This window comes from Danio rerio, chromosome 8 (assembly GCF_049306965.1).
Source record: "Danio rerio strain Tuebingen ecotype United States chromosome 8, GRCz12tu, whole genome shotgun sequence".
In the NCBI taxonomy this organism is placed as follows: Eukaryota; Metazoa; Chordata; class Actinopteri; order Cypriniformes; family Danionidae; genus Danio; species Danio rerio.
This window is the reverse complement of record NC_133183.1, coordinates 9,975,526-9,991,613: the sequence shown is the minus strand read 5'-3', so window position 1 is coordinate 9,991,613 and position 16,088 is coordinate 9,975,526. Positions and strand designations below refer to the sequence as shown.

The 16,088-nt window shown below is 36.4% G+C and overlaps 1 protein-coding gene across 5 annotated transcripts in view; it reads left to right on the top strand.

The window, feature by feature from the left end:
* The window catches only part of cdk16 (cyclin dependent kinase 16), an 84,090-nt gene that overhangs the window by 9,599 nt on the left and 58,403 nt on the right, over positions 1-16,088 (top strand). For all 5 annotated transcript variants that reach the window (XR_012384089.1, XM_068223099.2, XM_021478369.3 and 2 more), the window contains exon 2: positions 10,304-10,485. Coding sequence is in view for 4 of the 5 variants with exons in the window: in XM_068223099.2 (XP_068079200.1) it covers positions 10,365-10,485 (121 nt within the window). In the remaining variant the exon portion in view is untranslated. The remainder of the gene's footprint in view (positions 1-10,303; positions 10,486-16,088) is intronic.

Sequence of the window (16,088 nt, the reverse complement as noted above, 5' to 3'; positions counted from 1 at the left end):
GCAAATACAACAAAAACAAGCATTTAAGTGTCTTAAGTTGTGTAATTTTCTTTTGTGAGAGCACGATTTGGTTGGGCTTTGGTGCGGTACGCTTGTTGTGTGTGAGTGCAAAGCACACCTGATTGCGAAACTGAAGACGTAACGTCACTTTTAAGCGACTGCTTCATATGGATTTTTTTCAGTAAAACTGTCAACTTTCAATTCAAACTGTAATAGTTGAATAAAGATGAAAATCCCTCACTGCACGGCAGTTACACCTTTAGCAAACCTCCTAATACCTGCAGCACGATGACTGTCATGAACATTTTCCAGCCTTAAAAGTGGCGGATCAGTTCAGCAAAATATTTGACAGGCTCAGAAGTTAAAATTGCAGTGTGGGTGCAGGCAGAGAAGAAGAAGGGGTGAGAGGAGGCAATCACGCCTGGGCACGGTTCAAGACAACCATGCCTAGTGTGAGTATACCCTTACTTTTAGTTTTCTGTCCTGCATGCTGTTTTGAAAGTCCATTCCTGCGGGCTGTAATGAAAAGTGATAGAAAGAGTCTTAAGAAGTCATCAACCCTGATTAAGCGCCACTAAGACATTGCCGAGAGCTGAAAACAGCTCTTAACCTTACGTAGACCACTGCTGCTCTCCTCCAGGCCCACAATCACTCACCAGGCCCTGAATGAAGCCGTGTGGAGTGAAAAACAGGTTTATTGTGAACAGATGAAACATTTACAATAACTGTGTCTTGTTTGTCTTTGATTACTGAAATGATTGGAGAACGGCTAAATTCATCTTGGCATCGGAGCAGCTGATATAACACACTGCTTTGTCAGCCATTCAACCACATGGCACGCAACCATGACTTCCTTTTGGTGTTAAATGTGCCTGAATGATTGTTATTCGAATGCAAAACATGATGGATATTATGCAAAGTTTACCATAACACTTTTTCTCTAAGCTGCTTTAGTCACATTGTTTGGCTATAAACAAGAGCGAGGTTTGTGGATCGGCCTGTATTTCCTGTTGATTAACTGATTTGGTAGATTAGATCTAAAGCCTTGTTGGTTCATGTTGAGTTTAGTGGTTTAAGGGTATAACTGTAGGCTTATGACAGTATCGAATTTTCTTGTTGTGGTTAACTGCTGAAGCTTTTATCTAGGTATATGATATTATCACAATATTGACCTAAACAAAAAAAAGTTACTTTAATGACATAATAGCATTACTTTACATTACTTCAATAACAAAAATACTTTGTGTATGGTTTTATAGATTATGCAGTGTAGTAAACAAATGTTTTAAACAAAATACCTAGCAAAAGCATGATAAAGTACAATAGGTGACACTTTACATAGTCTTATTAGTAAATGTTAAATCATGGATTTAGATTAACAGTGAGAAAAAGGCAGATTTTCAGGGGCTTATTTTACCTAGATTTTACCTTAAATTCGATCTTGATTTTGATTATTGAATGATTATTTTATTTTCAACTTAATTATTTATTTACTTCCCTCTTAAGCCTGATTTATACTTCTGCGTCAAGTGACCGGCGTGACCCACGGCGCATGCAACGCGCGTAACTGTGCATTTATACTTCTGCGTGCTTTCTCTGTTGGTCTGCATTAACACTTCAGAAATGCTAGTTGGCAGTGAGGTGTAAATGTTCCTCTGTGTAGAATGTCTTCTCTGCTGTTTTGCTTTTCCTGAACACTTCCTGGTTGTACAAGTGGCTCAATCTCGCTCATTTTGAGGCAGGAACCGGCGGACGTGCAACAATTTTAACTATGAGGTAAACACAAAACAAAACTTTCCATCAGGAGCTCCTTGCCGTAGCATACGCTGGCGTTTGACGCAGAAGTATAAATCAGCCTTTATAGTTTATTATGTTTTAATTTGTACTGTAAATATACTCAACCATTAACGGCATCTTTTATATGAAAGTTTGAATTCTTTGATATTAAAGTGGTGGTCCATTTACGATATCATATTTTAAACTTTAGTTGATGTGTTATGTAGATATGTGAACATAAACAACATCTCTAAATGTAAAATGCTCAGAGTTCACTGGAAAGGGAGACATTAGCTGCGTCCCAAATGGCACGCGTCCCAAATGGCACACTATACACTATGCACTCATGCACTATGTACTTATGCACTTACACGCTCAACAGCATTGTATATGTATGTAGTGTCGTCCCAAATGGCACACTAATGTTTTTTTTTTACTGAGCGGAAATTCAAACCGTTTCACTGATGACATTTGAGTGTTGCCAAATCAGTGAAATAAACGATCGAATTATCAGATAATACCTGCCGTGAGTATTGCCACATTCACCATCGGGAGGCGCTATAATCACTCTCGTAGGAGAATTTTGCTTTCACCATCCAAAATAAATAAAGTTATTCAACATGTGCGTCCGATAGCTCCGCCCCTACCACTACGTAAGCAAACCTGCGGTCGTTGAGTGCGTGAAGTGTCCATCATTACATCATTAAGTGCACTTATTATTTTTAGAGTTTTCAGTGTGAACACACTACTTGCACTATCTATACTACAAAATGGCATAGAATAGTGCATAAGTATGCGATTTGGGACGCAGCTTTCGGCTTTTATAGAGTTAGCTCAGCAAAGCCTACAGTAGAGCTGCACAGTTAATCGTAAAAAGATCGCGATCTCGATTCGACCCCCTAGACGATCTTAATCCAGCATTTCTACGATTCTGTCAATCATATTTTTACGTTTAGGAGAGAAGCAATGGTGGCCGCATAAGTCTTCACATTGTTTTATATACGTTGTTCAGCAATGTGGACACCTTCAAATGGTGTTAAAAAAGCTGTATTTATAAGATATAATTTACCTAAAAATGTCATTTCTGTCTTCATGTAATGTATTTGCGACCACAAAATCTCACGTGACGTGAGCTGACCGTCAGCTGTTACCACAGAGGGCGGGTGCGTGTGCGCCTCTGAATGAAGTCTACTTTAGTGAACAGAATCTGCATAGGCTGTGTATAACAGCTAATAAAGTTGTATATAACGTTCAGTTTGTGGCACAGAGTGATCGTTTTGGAGCCGCGCGGAAAGTGAACCGCTTTTAGCTGTGAAAATGAAACCGAAAGCGCACACAGTGTTGCCAGATGTAGCTGACTGATTCCAGCCCAAAAAGTATCCAAAACCCTCCGAAATGCAAAAATACCAGCCCAGTCTTCTGTATTCACGAAAATCACATCAGTGATGGATTTTAAACAAAAAATTACAGATTGTAAGCATACAATCTTTGCATCTTATAAACACAACCAAGCCTTAAAAATACACCCTGGACCACCCCTTTAAAATCATTCAAGGCAACTATTTATGATTTTTTGATGAATACTTCAAATTGAAATCCATTTTGTTTGGTAGCCCAACACTCAAACCCCAATCTGGAGGACCAGGACATACACACATACACTATGTGAAGTTTATTCATTAACAAATTTCGAGAGGATCACGTGCTTATGATTGTTCACAGCTGTTCCAACTTTAGCTAATAACTGATTATCCTATCAGACGATCCTTAACTCACTATAAATAACCAGACTTTTCTCATATCAATATCTTCGTCTTGAAGAAACCCCCCCCCACCCCCCCACCCAACCCTACTTTCCCTCCTTTCAAACGGGCATCACGGTGGCCAGCGATTAGCGCTGTTGCCACACAGCAAGAATGCCCCTGGTTTAATTCCTTTCCAAACCAGACGGCATTTCTGTGCGGAGTTTGCTCATTCTCCCCGTGGTCGCGTGGGTTTTCCCCTGGTCCTCCGGTTTCCTCCCACAGTTCAAAAACAAGCACTCTAAACAAATTAATCTAAATACATTAGCTAAGCTCTGAGTACACCTTTCAGCATACATATCCGACACTTAGCTACAACAAGCAAGAAGGGGAGTCATCGAGATCTACCTGAGCTCAAACTCCCCTCTCGCCTTGGAATGGGAGGGAGCCCAGGGCTCGAGGATCTTATAAGCTCAGGGCTCTCTCCCAGGACAGCACGCCAAACTAGCTTTACTATCAATCATCAGCTAAGTGTGAACTCTTGAAGGGCAATTTAGCTTAACCAATTCACCTATAGCGCATGTCTTTGGACTGTGGGGGAAACCGAAGCACCCGGAGGAAACCCACGCGAACACGGGAAGAACATTCAAACTCCACAAAGAAAGGCCAACTGACCCAGCCGGGGCTTGAACCAGCGGCCTTCTTGCTGTGAGGTGACATTGCTACCCACTGTGTTGCCCCTTTAAAAGTTTAAATAATTAAGGCTGTTCTAAATTATAGTAATTAAAAATAAATAAACGGTTATATATATATATGATTAAAAATAATTCCCATTAAAAAAAAATAGAAAAATTATTCGTTGTTGTGCATTTTTATTATTGCGATTATATTGAGTTATTGAATATTGCTCTGTCTTCAAATGTCTTGATTGCTATTGAGTTCCTATTTATACGCTCTTCTTTTCATATCTCTATTAAACATCCATAAATTTTTTTTTCATTTTGAATTTCAGTCTTGTGTTTCCGTGCTTCTCCCTCAGGGGGGGAAAGGAAACACCACTCTCTCTATTTCAAGTATTTCAACTATTCATAGTATTTTTGGTGCTAACCTTCCAGTGGTTTGCATTGGAGGGCTTTAAAACCCTTTGGTCTCTTCACTATGTGCAACTGCATGCTTTAGATTGAGATGAAGTGACGTGATCCTTCAGCATCACTTTCAGGAACCGTTCCAAATGTTGTGCCTTATACATAATGTGCTTTAAAAGCCCCTTGTATTTTACTGCTACATGATATATTTTCTCCAATTAGGACTCATTGGATTTTTATTCTTTTTGAATAGTTTTTCTTTTTGTTGCAACGCCTGCGTTGAATCTTTAAGAAATATTTCTGAAAAACCCGCGGCCTGTTACTTGTTTAACATGTTAAATCTGCTTTAGTGCAGAGACCACGATATCTATCTACACAGGAAACAAGTGTTTGAAATCCTTCGCCTGAGCAGAATCCCATCCTCAGGCAACTTGTTTAGTGGGTCACATTAAGTCAGAGGACCCAAAGCTTGGATTTGCGCTTCAGATTGTTGCTCATCTTTGTGCCAAAGCATGCGATTAGTCTAAGAGAAAGGCAAAACCTTCTGGCATTTTGGCTCTTCCTGAAGAGTAGCCCATGTGTTTCCCATAAACACTGAGGATGAGTTTACTTTTCTCATTTGGTTAATGTTTAGAGTAGAAAACTACCTCGGTATAGACTGCCATTTCAGTGATTATACCCAAGCTGTTATAAATAAACTGTAATGTTTCTTTATTCATTCATTTATAGGTGGCATACTAGCTGGCTGGTTGGCATACTGTATGGTAGTAGCTGATTCGTAGGCCCACACAGAATCTGCATGTGCAGAAATCCACACACTTTTAGCCCATCATTTAGTCTATTTATTTACTTTTGTAAATTTATATTTATTCAATTTTCTTAAATTAACTTAAGTAGTATTATTGACTAATATGAAAATGTTCGTATGATTTATTTACAATACAGTTTGTAAAGTATTATTTTCCGTCTTTTAGCAGAAATATTATATGAGATACTTGCTTTGTTTACCAAAAAAAGTGGATCTAATTGAATTTGCTTGTAAGCATTAAATTAGAGTTAAAAGGTATTATATTTTATTTCATATATTAAGTTTATAGTTACGATACTCTCAAAATCATTCTGCTTAAATCCACAGATTGTTTACAAAATTTTGCTCTGAAATATCAAAAATGTCCACAGATTCTGTCTGGCCCTACTGTTTAGCCTTTTAGCATACTTGCTAACATTTTGTCTCGCCTTATTATTATAATTATTTTATTGGTAAAACTTTATTTTTGATGGTCCATTTGAGTATTAGTTGACTGTCTGCTTAATATCTGCTGATATGCACCTTCAACAGACATTTAACTGACTTTAATAAACTTAGCCAAGTACAAGTCAACTTACTCTAACCCTAACCCCAATCCAAACAGTCTACTGATAATTTAAAGAGAATTAGTTGCAATGTAACTTTAATTCAACAAATGGACCATCAAAATAGAGCGTGACCTTATTTTTTCATTATTATTAAATGAAATGATAATAAATTTAACCAGCGTTGGGGAAAGTAATGCATTACAATTTTGAGTTACTCCCCCAAAAAGTAACCAATTGCATTATTTTTTATGGTAAGGTTTTATGTTACTTTTGAGTCATATATGCAGATTATTGAGTTGAGTGCATAAACTCTGCAATTTTTTTTAAAGCTAAGTAATTGAATGAAAAACTTTTTTTTAAAAAAAAGTAACTTAAATGTTATAACTTTTTTTAAGTAATGCATTACTCTTTACTAAGAAACGTAATATTGTTTCGTAACTTGCGTTAAGGCTGATTTATACTTTTGCGTCAAGCCCACGTGTATGGTCCGGTGCATGCTTTGCACAGTCGCATAGCCCTCACCATGGCTGACGCGTATCTCTTAAAAAATGTAACTACGTGTAGTGCAAGGTCTGTGATTGGTTGGCTTGGTAGCTATGACAAGTGTGGGCGGTGCTGAGAGCCATAAACCCAATAGAGCGATTGTTTACAAGTGTGGAGTCCCGTGAAGAAGCTCCAGATGGAAACGTTTGTTTTGCTTTTACCTTTTGATTAAAGCTATTGCAAGTTTACTGGTTCCACCTCTGAATGAGCGATATTTAGCTACTTATACATTAAGTTAGCATTCAGAAAAAAGCAAAACACCTTGAAGAAACTTGACACACAAGGAACATAAAAACCTACTGCCAGCTAATGTTTCGGAAGTGATATTGTAGAGCAACACAAATCGAGCGCAGAATTATAAACCAGCCTTTACATGTAATGTGCTACACCTAACACTGAATTTGCCTCTAATACTAATAATGATGACAACAACAAAACTTTATTATTTAAATGTATTATTTTGGTGGAAAATGGACAGTTTTCTGAGCTACTTTTATAATGAAATTCAGTAGATGTGCATTTTCACGTCTAGTGGCAACATTTTTGTTTAATTATCCTCTGTGTTTTTGAAAATTGCGTTAAATCGCATTGTATTCCAGTGTTTCCTCTAGGATTTTATTCCAGCTGTGGTGGCAGGCCTTTTACACAGATCTACTAACTATCTATGGCATTATTTCAATGACAAATGTCGTGAGCGCAGTATTACAAGTCGAGATCGCATTTATGTAATACACGGATGCGAATCTCTTTGCTTGCAAGCCAATTTCTTCTGTTCATGGACAAAACTTCTTACCCTCAAATTTACGCTGCTCAAGTGCAGATTTTCTTGTGCGCCCGCGAACAAACACTGCTGAAGTGCAATTTAGTGTGTTTATGTAACAAGTATACGAGTATGTCTCCAAGATTTATTAGATTTGCTAGAAATATTTATGAATGTCTACAATGGACCTACAAATCGGCATTAATGCGTCTTGAGGTAAACTGAAACAAACTCCAGCAACATGCAAACTCCACACAGAAATGCAAGCTGGCCTAGCCTGGACTCAAACCAGCGACCTTCTTGCTGTGAGGTGACAGTGCTAACCACTGAGCCACCAGAAGTTTTTATTTGTGCTACGAAGCGTCCACTCCTAAAGCTAACCAGACAGTCTCGTAATTTCACAGTCAATATAGATATCTTAATATTGGAGATCAAGTCTGATCATGCTATTGTACTGAACACTTAAAAAAAACGATTCATTGGTTTTACTCTTTTTTTTTTTTTTTTTTTTTTTTTTTTTTTTTGAGGCAAATAGTTGCAAGCTATTTATATTTATCTGAATTTAAACAAACAAATAAAGCTGAACACTACTAAATTTAATTTGTTTAAATTCAGCCCATTTAAATTTTTTTAAAACACTTAAAATATACTGCAAATGGAAGGTCAAGTGGAGTGCATTGCATTTTTGGTTTTTGTGGTTGTGTTCAGCACATGTAGTGCTAGGTCACCTGGCTGTATTGTGCATACTACAAATAAGCATGAGTAATATGTGCTATTCTCAGAATACCCAGAGTCTCTCACTGACGTCCATTGAGCTGAAGTGAATGAATGTTCCTGCTCAAGTCTGTGATCATTAACATGTGTTTAAGTGCTTTCTCACTGCACAGACTCTTCAAGAGTGCAATTATTAGTCAGTTTGCGCCAGTCTCCCAGTTGGATTCCTCTCATTTCCGGCCTAAATAGACACGAATCTGCAACGTCTGCGATCCTTTAAGCATTCGATTTATAAATGAAAGCAGTCACGCTTAGAATGATGAGTGTGAAAACGCTGTTTCTATCATTTCTTATGCGTGCAATTACAGTTGGCTGTATGATTTGTTTATTTTAGGTGCGATCTCTCACCGTGAACCATTTTCAGTTTCTGTCTCTCACTTTGATGTCCACTCTGCAGAGCGCCGTCCGCTCTAATAAGGATTTCTGCTTATGAAATAAACAAATTTGTCCTCTGAATCCCCTCTCTTCACCATGTTTGTCTTTACACACAATCAAAAGCTAATACTTATCTCAGAAGATGATACTGAGTGGTGATGTCATTGGCCCATGAACATTTCCTGCTTATCAAACTATTTCATAACTATAACAAGAGGCAATTTAACCACAACTTAATGATAAAACAGCTCATCATTTATCAATATCTGGCTCTTTTTGGATTCTCGGAAGCTATAGAAATTAAAAATATAAAACAGGAAATACATTGCGACCATTGTTTTTGTTTACATCCCTCAAAATGGTATATATATATATATATATATATATATATATATATATATATATATATATATATATATATATATATATATATATATATATATATATATACATACACATACATACACTAGTACCGTGTTGGACCCCCTTTTGCTTTCAGAACTGCCTTAATCCTTCATGACATAGATTCAACAAGGTACTGGAAATATTCCTCAGAGATTTTGATCGATATTGACATGATAGGATCACGCAGTTGCTGCAGATTTGTTGGCTGTACTTTCATGATGCAAATCTCCCGTTCCACCACATCCCAAACATGCAAATCTGGTGACTGTGGAGGCCATTTGAGTACAGTTAACTTATTGTCATGTTCAAGAAACCAGTCTGAGATGATTCGTGCTTTATCACATGGCCCGTTATCCTGCTGAAAATAGCCATCAGAAGATGCGTACACTGTTTTCATAAAGGAATGGACATGGTCAACAACAATACTCGGGTAGGCTGTAGTGTTGACACGATGCTCAATTGGTACCAATGGGCCCAAAGTGTACCAAGAAAATATCCCCCACACCATTACACCACCAGCCTGAACCGTTGATGCAAGGCAGGATAGATCCATGCTCTCATGTTGTTGAAGCCAAATTCTGACCCTACCATCCGAATGTTGCAGCAGAAATCGAGACTGATCAGACCAGGCAATGTTTTTCCAATCTTCTGTTGTCCAATATTGGTGGGCCTGTGCCAATTGTAGCCTCAATTCTTAGCTAACAGAAGTGGCACCCGGTGTGGTCTTCTGCTGCTGTAGCCCATCTGCCTCAAGGTTCGACATGCTGTGCATTCAGAGATACTCTTCTGCAGACCTCGGTTGTAACAAGTGCTTATTTGAGTTACTTTTGCCTTTCTATCAGCTGGAATCAGTCTGGCCATTCTCTGACCTCTGGCATCAACAAGCCAATTGCGTCCACAGAATTGCTACTCACTGGATATTTTCTCTTTTTCAGACCATTCTCTGTAAACCCTAGAGATGATTGTGTGTGAAAATCCCAGTAGATCAGCAGTTTCTGAAATACTCAGACCAGCTCGTCTGGCACCAACAACCATGCCATGTTCAAAGTCACTTAAATCACCTTTCTTCCCCATTCTGATGCTCGGTTTGAACTGCCGCAGATCGGCTTGACCATGTCTACATGCCTGAATGCATTGAGTTGCTGCCATGTGATTGGCTGATTAGAAATTTGCATTACGCAAAGTTAGACAGGTGTACCTAATAAAGTAAAAAAAAAAATTTCCCCAGTATTTAGTTTAGCTGTTTCTAAAGATGTTCGGTGACCAAACTATTACTTTGACAAATTGAACCGTTTAATTAACATGTTTTCTTTAAATGCACCAAAATAAATGACCTATATATTAATTTTCAAAATGGGATATACTCATTTATGCAGTGCTCTGTGTATTCAGTATATAGCAGAAAAAACTGAATATTGCAATGTCATGTTTTTTTCTAGTATCGTGCAGCTTTATAATGTGTAACATCATGCTTGTGTGTTTGACAGGGCGGGTTGAACAGTGGCAGCCCCTCCACCGGCCTCATCTAGGCCCCCTTTACCCCCATTGATGGACCGCATGAGGAAGATCAAACGGCAGCTGTCCCTGACGCTGCGGGGGGGTAACAGCGGGGACAAGAGCTTGAGCGAGACCATCAGCTCTCAGGACACAGGAGCCCACAGCGATTCCGGTACGCCAGCGTTCACTCTCCTGCAGCTTCACATGGAAGATGCTGGATTTCTAAAGCTGAATTCAGCATGTAGTGCTTTACTGAACATGGATGCAATTGCATTTGATCAGTGATGCACAGAAAATGGCCCATTAAAGGGATAGTTCACTCAAAAATGAAAATCTACTCATTATTTTACTCATCCTTAAGTGGCTCCAAACCTTTTAGAGGGTCTTTCTTCTGTTAAACACAAAAGACATTTTGTAGAAAGCTGAATACCTGTAACCATTGGCTTCCATAGTATTCCCTTGTTTTTCCTACTATGGAAGTTACAGGGTTGCAACATTTTTCAGAATATCTTCTTTTGAGCTTAAAATAAGACAGAAACTCATTAAGGTTTAGAAACTTGTAAAGGGTGAGTAAATGATGGGTAATTTTTCGTTTTTGGGTGAACTATCCCTTTAAGGCTGCATGATTTCGGAGAAAATGTAGTAAAATACAATCAAATTGACTCAAAACAAAATATGAAATGTTACTGTTAATGTTTCAAGTTAAAGTAAAATTGGAGACAATTTGAGTAATTTTATTTTACATTTCATCTGTAAAATCACATTAGTAATGTTTCTGCCTGTCTTAATGTCTTCAATTTCAATACATTAAACATCTGAATTTTTTAGTTTGACCCAAATCCACAGGGAGCACATAATGTTTTCTTTTGTTGATAAGTGCTTATTATTATCATTAGTATTATGATTAAAACAACAACAATAAATGTTCAATACTAAAAAATATTTAGCATTATCTCAATTTAAAGTTGCAAGTGTTTTATTTAAAGGGGTGATCCACTATGAAAGTTAGCCTTGCAAAGCCTACAGCGAATGAAGTTTGGGAAATACAAAAAAGTACGTCCAGGCTGGTGAAATCACAGGGGTTTTCGATTACACGCACATGCCCTGTGCAGTGAAGGGGCGTGGCCAGAGGCGCTGTAATGTTATAGCAGAAAAAGCTAAAATGACCTCTAACCGTTGCTATTTTCACAGAGCTTCATCTGTTTATGTATTTAGGCTTCCAAAGGACACGACACAAAGAGAGAAGTGCTCACAATTTAATTCCAATTATGTAAGAGAGAATTATAAAAAATTATATAGCAAGGATTTGACAAAGGAGAGTTTCCAGAATCTCTCCCAGTTCAGTGCTGGAATTGGCTAAAAACTCCTCAAATGAGGAACAGCTCTAACAAGCAAAGGCTGTGGATGTGAGCCACAACCTGTAAGTATTTTTAATTTGTTAAAACTGATCTATGACATGCTGTGTCTTTCTAGCGTTAACTGTAAGTTGTAGCGAGGACGTTAACAAGGATGTAAGCAACGGGAAATGCTGTTTGGCACCGTTTAAACAATTTAGCTACAATTTATAGTTATCAGTCAAACGGCTGTAAACACCCAGAATCTTCAGCAGTGCCGCACTAGAAACTAGGAAATAAATGACAGTTGTTTTTGTTTTAGCTGAGTAGCTGTATATAATAAAAAAAAAGATATCGAAAAAATAATCAGTTTTTTTTTTTTTTTTTTTTTACAAGTGAAGCATGAGCACACATTACTTTGCTTCTTATAAACACAATCAAGCCTTAAAATTACATTATGAACCACCCCTTTTAGATAAATGTGATAATAATAATAATAATACCAATTAAACATTACACATAAAATTACAATTCTTATGTTATGGTCAACTGTTTCAAATGTTTAACCATCAAACTTTAGTTTTTACTTTTTAACACAGGAAGCCATAAATCAGAATTGGAAAATGTACTGCTGTAATATGAATATTTAAATAAAATATATTAGTTTTATTATTTAAATTTTTTTGTTTGCATTAGATTAATATATGCGGTTTATTCTGCTCCACTTATAAAAAAGGGTAAAAGCCTTAGGAGAATGAGTCGGTAGTTTAGTGTATATTATTTATACATGCATAGTTTAAGACATAAGACAGTGGTTCCCAAAGGGGGGGTGGGGTCAGGGGACAATGAAGGGAGGTCGCTTGGTGATTTCCAAAAGTCTAATTTAATTTTATTAAACTATTATAACTAAAGTATTTTTTCCATAACATACAGAAGAAAAAATAGTAGTTAACAGTTAAATAAAAAACAACATGGAAATAAAAAGCCATTAGCATTTTGATTTTTGCGACCCCTTGGGTGATTACGTTATATTCAGACATAGCACATGGATTTAATGGCACCAGGCTAAACTTTCTGATACCTTTACAGTGCTCACATAATGGTCTCCTAGTGGCGTTTTTATTAAATTATATGATGAATAAACTATGCTATGATTGACCCTGGAAAACACAGTATGTTTATTTTATTAAATCATGACCTTTGTGATTTGATAATCGCACTAAGCCATACCATAATTTCAGTTTCATTTAGATTAATCACAGAGCCCCAGTGTATTGTATTATTAGCTTATCACTAAGCCTGCATGGAATCTGTTTTCGCAGAAAAATTCCTTTCTTTACACAGAATCGTTCTCAATTTTTACACTGTTTTAAACACATTTTCCCATTCTAAACTCCGTTCTGCTCAATCATAACAATAATAAGAGCTAACCAGACAGTTTAACATAGATATGTTTCATCTCAAAGGCCAAGCCACTCACTCCTTTTCAGTACTGGGATGTGCATGAAAACTCTGTGGCATGTAATATTTCAGACTCTCATAACCAATGTGTGTATGTGTTTGTGTGTGTGAGCGCATTCTTACCGGAGGGGATGAAAAGAGCTCAAATTCAGCGCCATCTGTACAATCTGTTCCAGGGTTTTTATATAATGGCAGGCAGAAAGTTGCCAAAATTGTTGCTAATGGCCAGACTTCAAAAAAAGCATCATTTCTGTCAACAGACCCTCTTAAGTGATGCAATTCTCAGCACGCTGAGTCTGAAAGATGTCTTTTTAGTTGACTAGCTAATTTCCTCTCACGGTTTAATGTGAGATCTGTAAATTTTATTCAGCTGGGCTGTAAATCTGGAACAGAGTAGCTATGATTTTGAATATAGCATATTTAAGTTTACAGCAGTGTTTCCTGTGCCACTGTTCAGTGGAGCTGCTGATTCCACAGCAACAACAAATTATATTTGAACTGAGCTGTGAGCTTACATCTTAATAACAGTGTTACTTTGCTGACAGCATGTTACAGAAAACATAAAGGGGGACCAGTGTCATTTGAATCATCAGCAAATGTTTACATGACCTTTCATTAAATATAGTTGTGGTGTTGAAGCTCATATTAATATTTAAAATGTTTAAAACCTAAACTAAATTGAATATATTTACATTGTTCAGTTTGACTCCTAAAATTGTTTCCTAAATTCTCATTGCTCTCATCAAAATTACCGTATATATTGATGCACATGATGTAGAAACATCAACTGACTTTTTGAAACAAGAGGTAAACCAACAATACACAAAAGTGTTGTGTTTTTTTAAGTAGTTGTCTCATCAGAAAAGTATTGTTGCCATAACCTTTATGAATTTTTGAAGAATTCCCCATGGCAGCATCATTACCATTGTACCTCTTTCATGTTTAAAACTGTACAGAAGAGCTTGTTGGGCTGCAGCTATCGATTATTTTAATGATCAATTAATCTAGCACTGTGATGCAACTCAATTTGCTGCTACTGCAGTCTATTCTAAATTTAAACAGTGGATTTTTATTTCATTTCACCAGAAATTACATTAATTAATAATGTAATTACTAGTAGTGTAACATCACAAATCTCATGGTTCAGATCACATTATGATTATGTTGTTTTTTAGTCACGGATCGGACCATTTTTTTGGATCAGCCAAAAAGGGGAGGAGATAAATGTAATTTGCTTTCCATTTATTACAAAAACAGCACTGCAAGATACTTTTGGTTTTAACAAACAGAACTTAGAACCTTTAATTTTATTAAAAATCAAATGAAGAAATTATCAGCTGAATAAAAATAAACTGTAAAATATTCAGTACTGTGAAAAGCTCACTGTTACTACTACTGTTACTACTGCTGATGACACTAAATGTAGAAATCAAACATTATAGTTTGCACAACCCATAATTATTTTTAGTCTCACTTTTAATCAATTATTCCATTATTCACTCACAAAACTTTAAAAATTGTCCATCTAGCAAGGAAAAATGAAGAATTATTCAGTGGCATATTTTTAATGGCTGGTTATCACCATCTTTTGGTTAAATAATGTAATTGCTGCCTACAACTTTCATTTTTAAGCGTTGCGTTAAATGCATATGATGGTGATTTTACCCATAAACATCAATGTTTTGTCTGTACTATAAACTGTTATCCCAGTACTTCTGTGTTATTTGACTGTTTGTAACTTCATAATTAACTCAAAAAACTCAAAACTAAATCTCTTTCTCAATTTTTGCGTTTTAGCGATTAGAAGGATTAATAAACATAAGCAAATCACCATCATTTGTAATTTGTTGCGTGGGTGTTGAGATCCCGATCTTTTAATAATTAATCGTGCGGCTTTACAGCAAAATGCATTAATGCAGGCTTAACAAGTAGTGACAAAAAACATCTTTAATGGAACCCACCACATCCCGAATAACCCACCACGACTTCTTCTGTCATCATTATATTTGACAGGAAAGCCTAAATGCTTTCATACATGTGATTTGAATGATAAGAAACGCGATCTCTCAGCGATCTTTAGAAATTTAGGATTAATTTACAAGTTTAAAAAAATTTATTAATCCATGGGTCTTGTGTGTTCCAACCGTGGGTTGTGATCACAATTGATCTGCGATTCATATGGATCCGTTACACGCCTAATAATTACAAGATAAAATGAAAACATCCTGCATATTGCTTAATTCAAATAAACATAAGCAAATCAGATAAATGGAAGTGACGCATCGATTGTCTTAAGGAAGATTACTACAAATTTAACCATGTATGTGATTTTAAACCATTATGAGTTTCTTTATTCTGCTGAACACAAAAGAAGATATTTTGAAGAATGCTGATTGCATTAACCCTTTGACTGCCCCTCTACCAAACAGTTGACCATGTTTTACTGTTTTTAATTTATGACTGTTAAAGTAATTTAAAGAAAGACTGCTGTAAATAACGGCCTACACACAGCATTGTTGGTTTGCAAAAAAAATAATAAAAAATCAAACTAACAATCCTGTTGCACGACTACACTTGATTTTGATTTTATTGTAAAAAAAAAAAACAACAACAACAAGAAAACGTGTTAAATGAGAATCTGAAATATTTTATGGCATACATAAAACATTATTTTGAATATAAATATATATTTTTTAATAAATTGGTCTTGCACTTCATATTTTCAGATTTTTCATAATATATGTATTAAGTCTGGTACTTTTACCATAAACCGACATGTCAACCATTTGATTGAGGCAGATATTTTAGAAATTATGGGATGAGTTGAAAAAAATGCATTGAGTGTGTTAACTAGCGACATTAGGAGTTAAGAAATGCAATCCAAACATTTTTTTTCTTAGTGGAGTTATTAAGCGGTTAACTTTCTATAGTTGAAAAAATAGGTCCAGGTCAATGGGTCCAAGCAACCAGCATTCCTCTG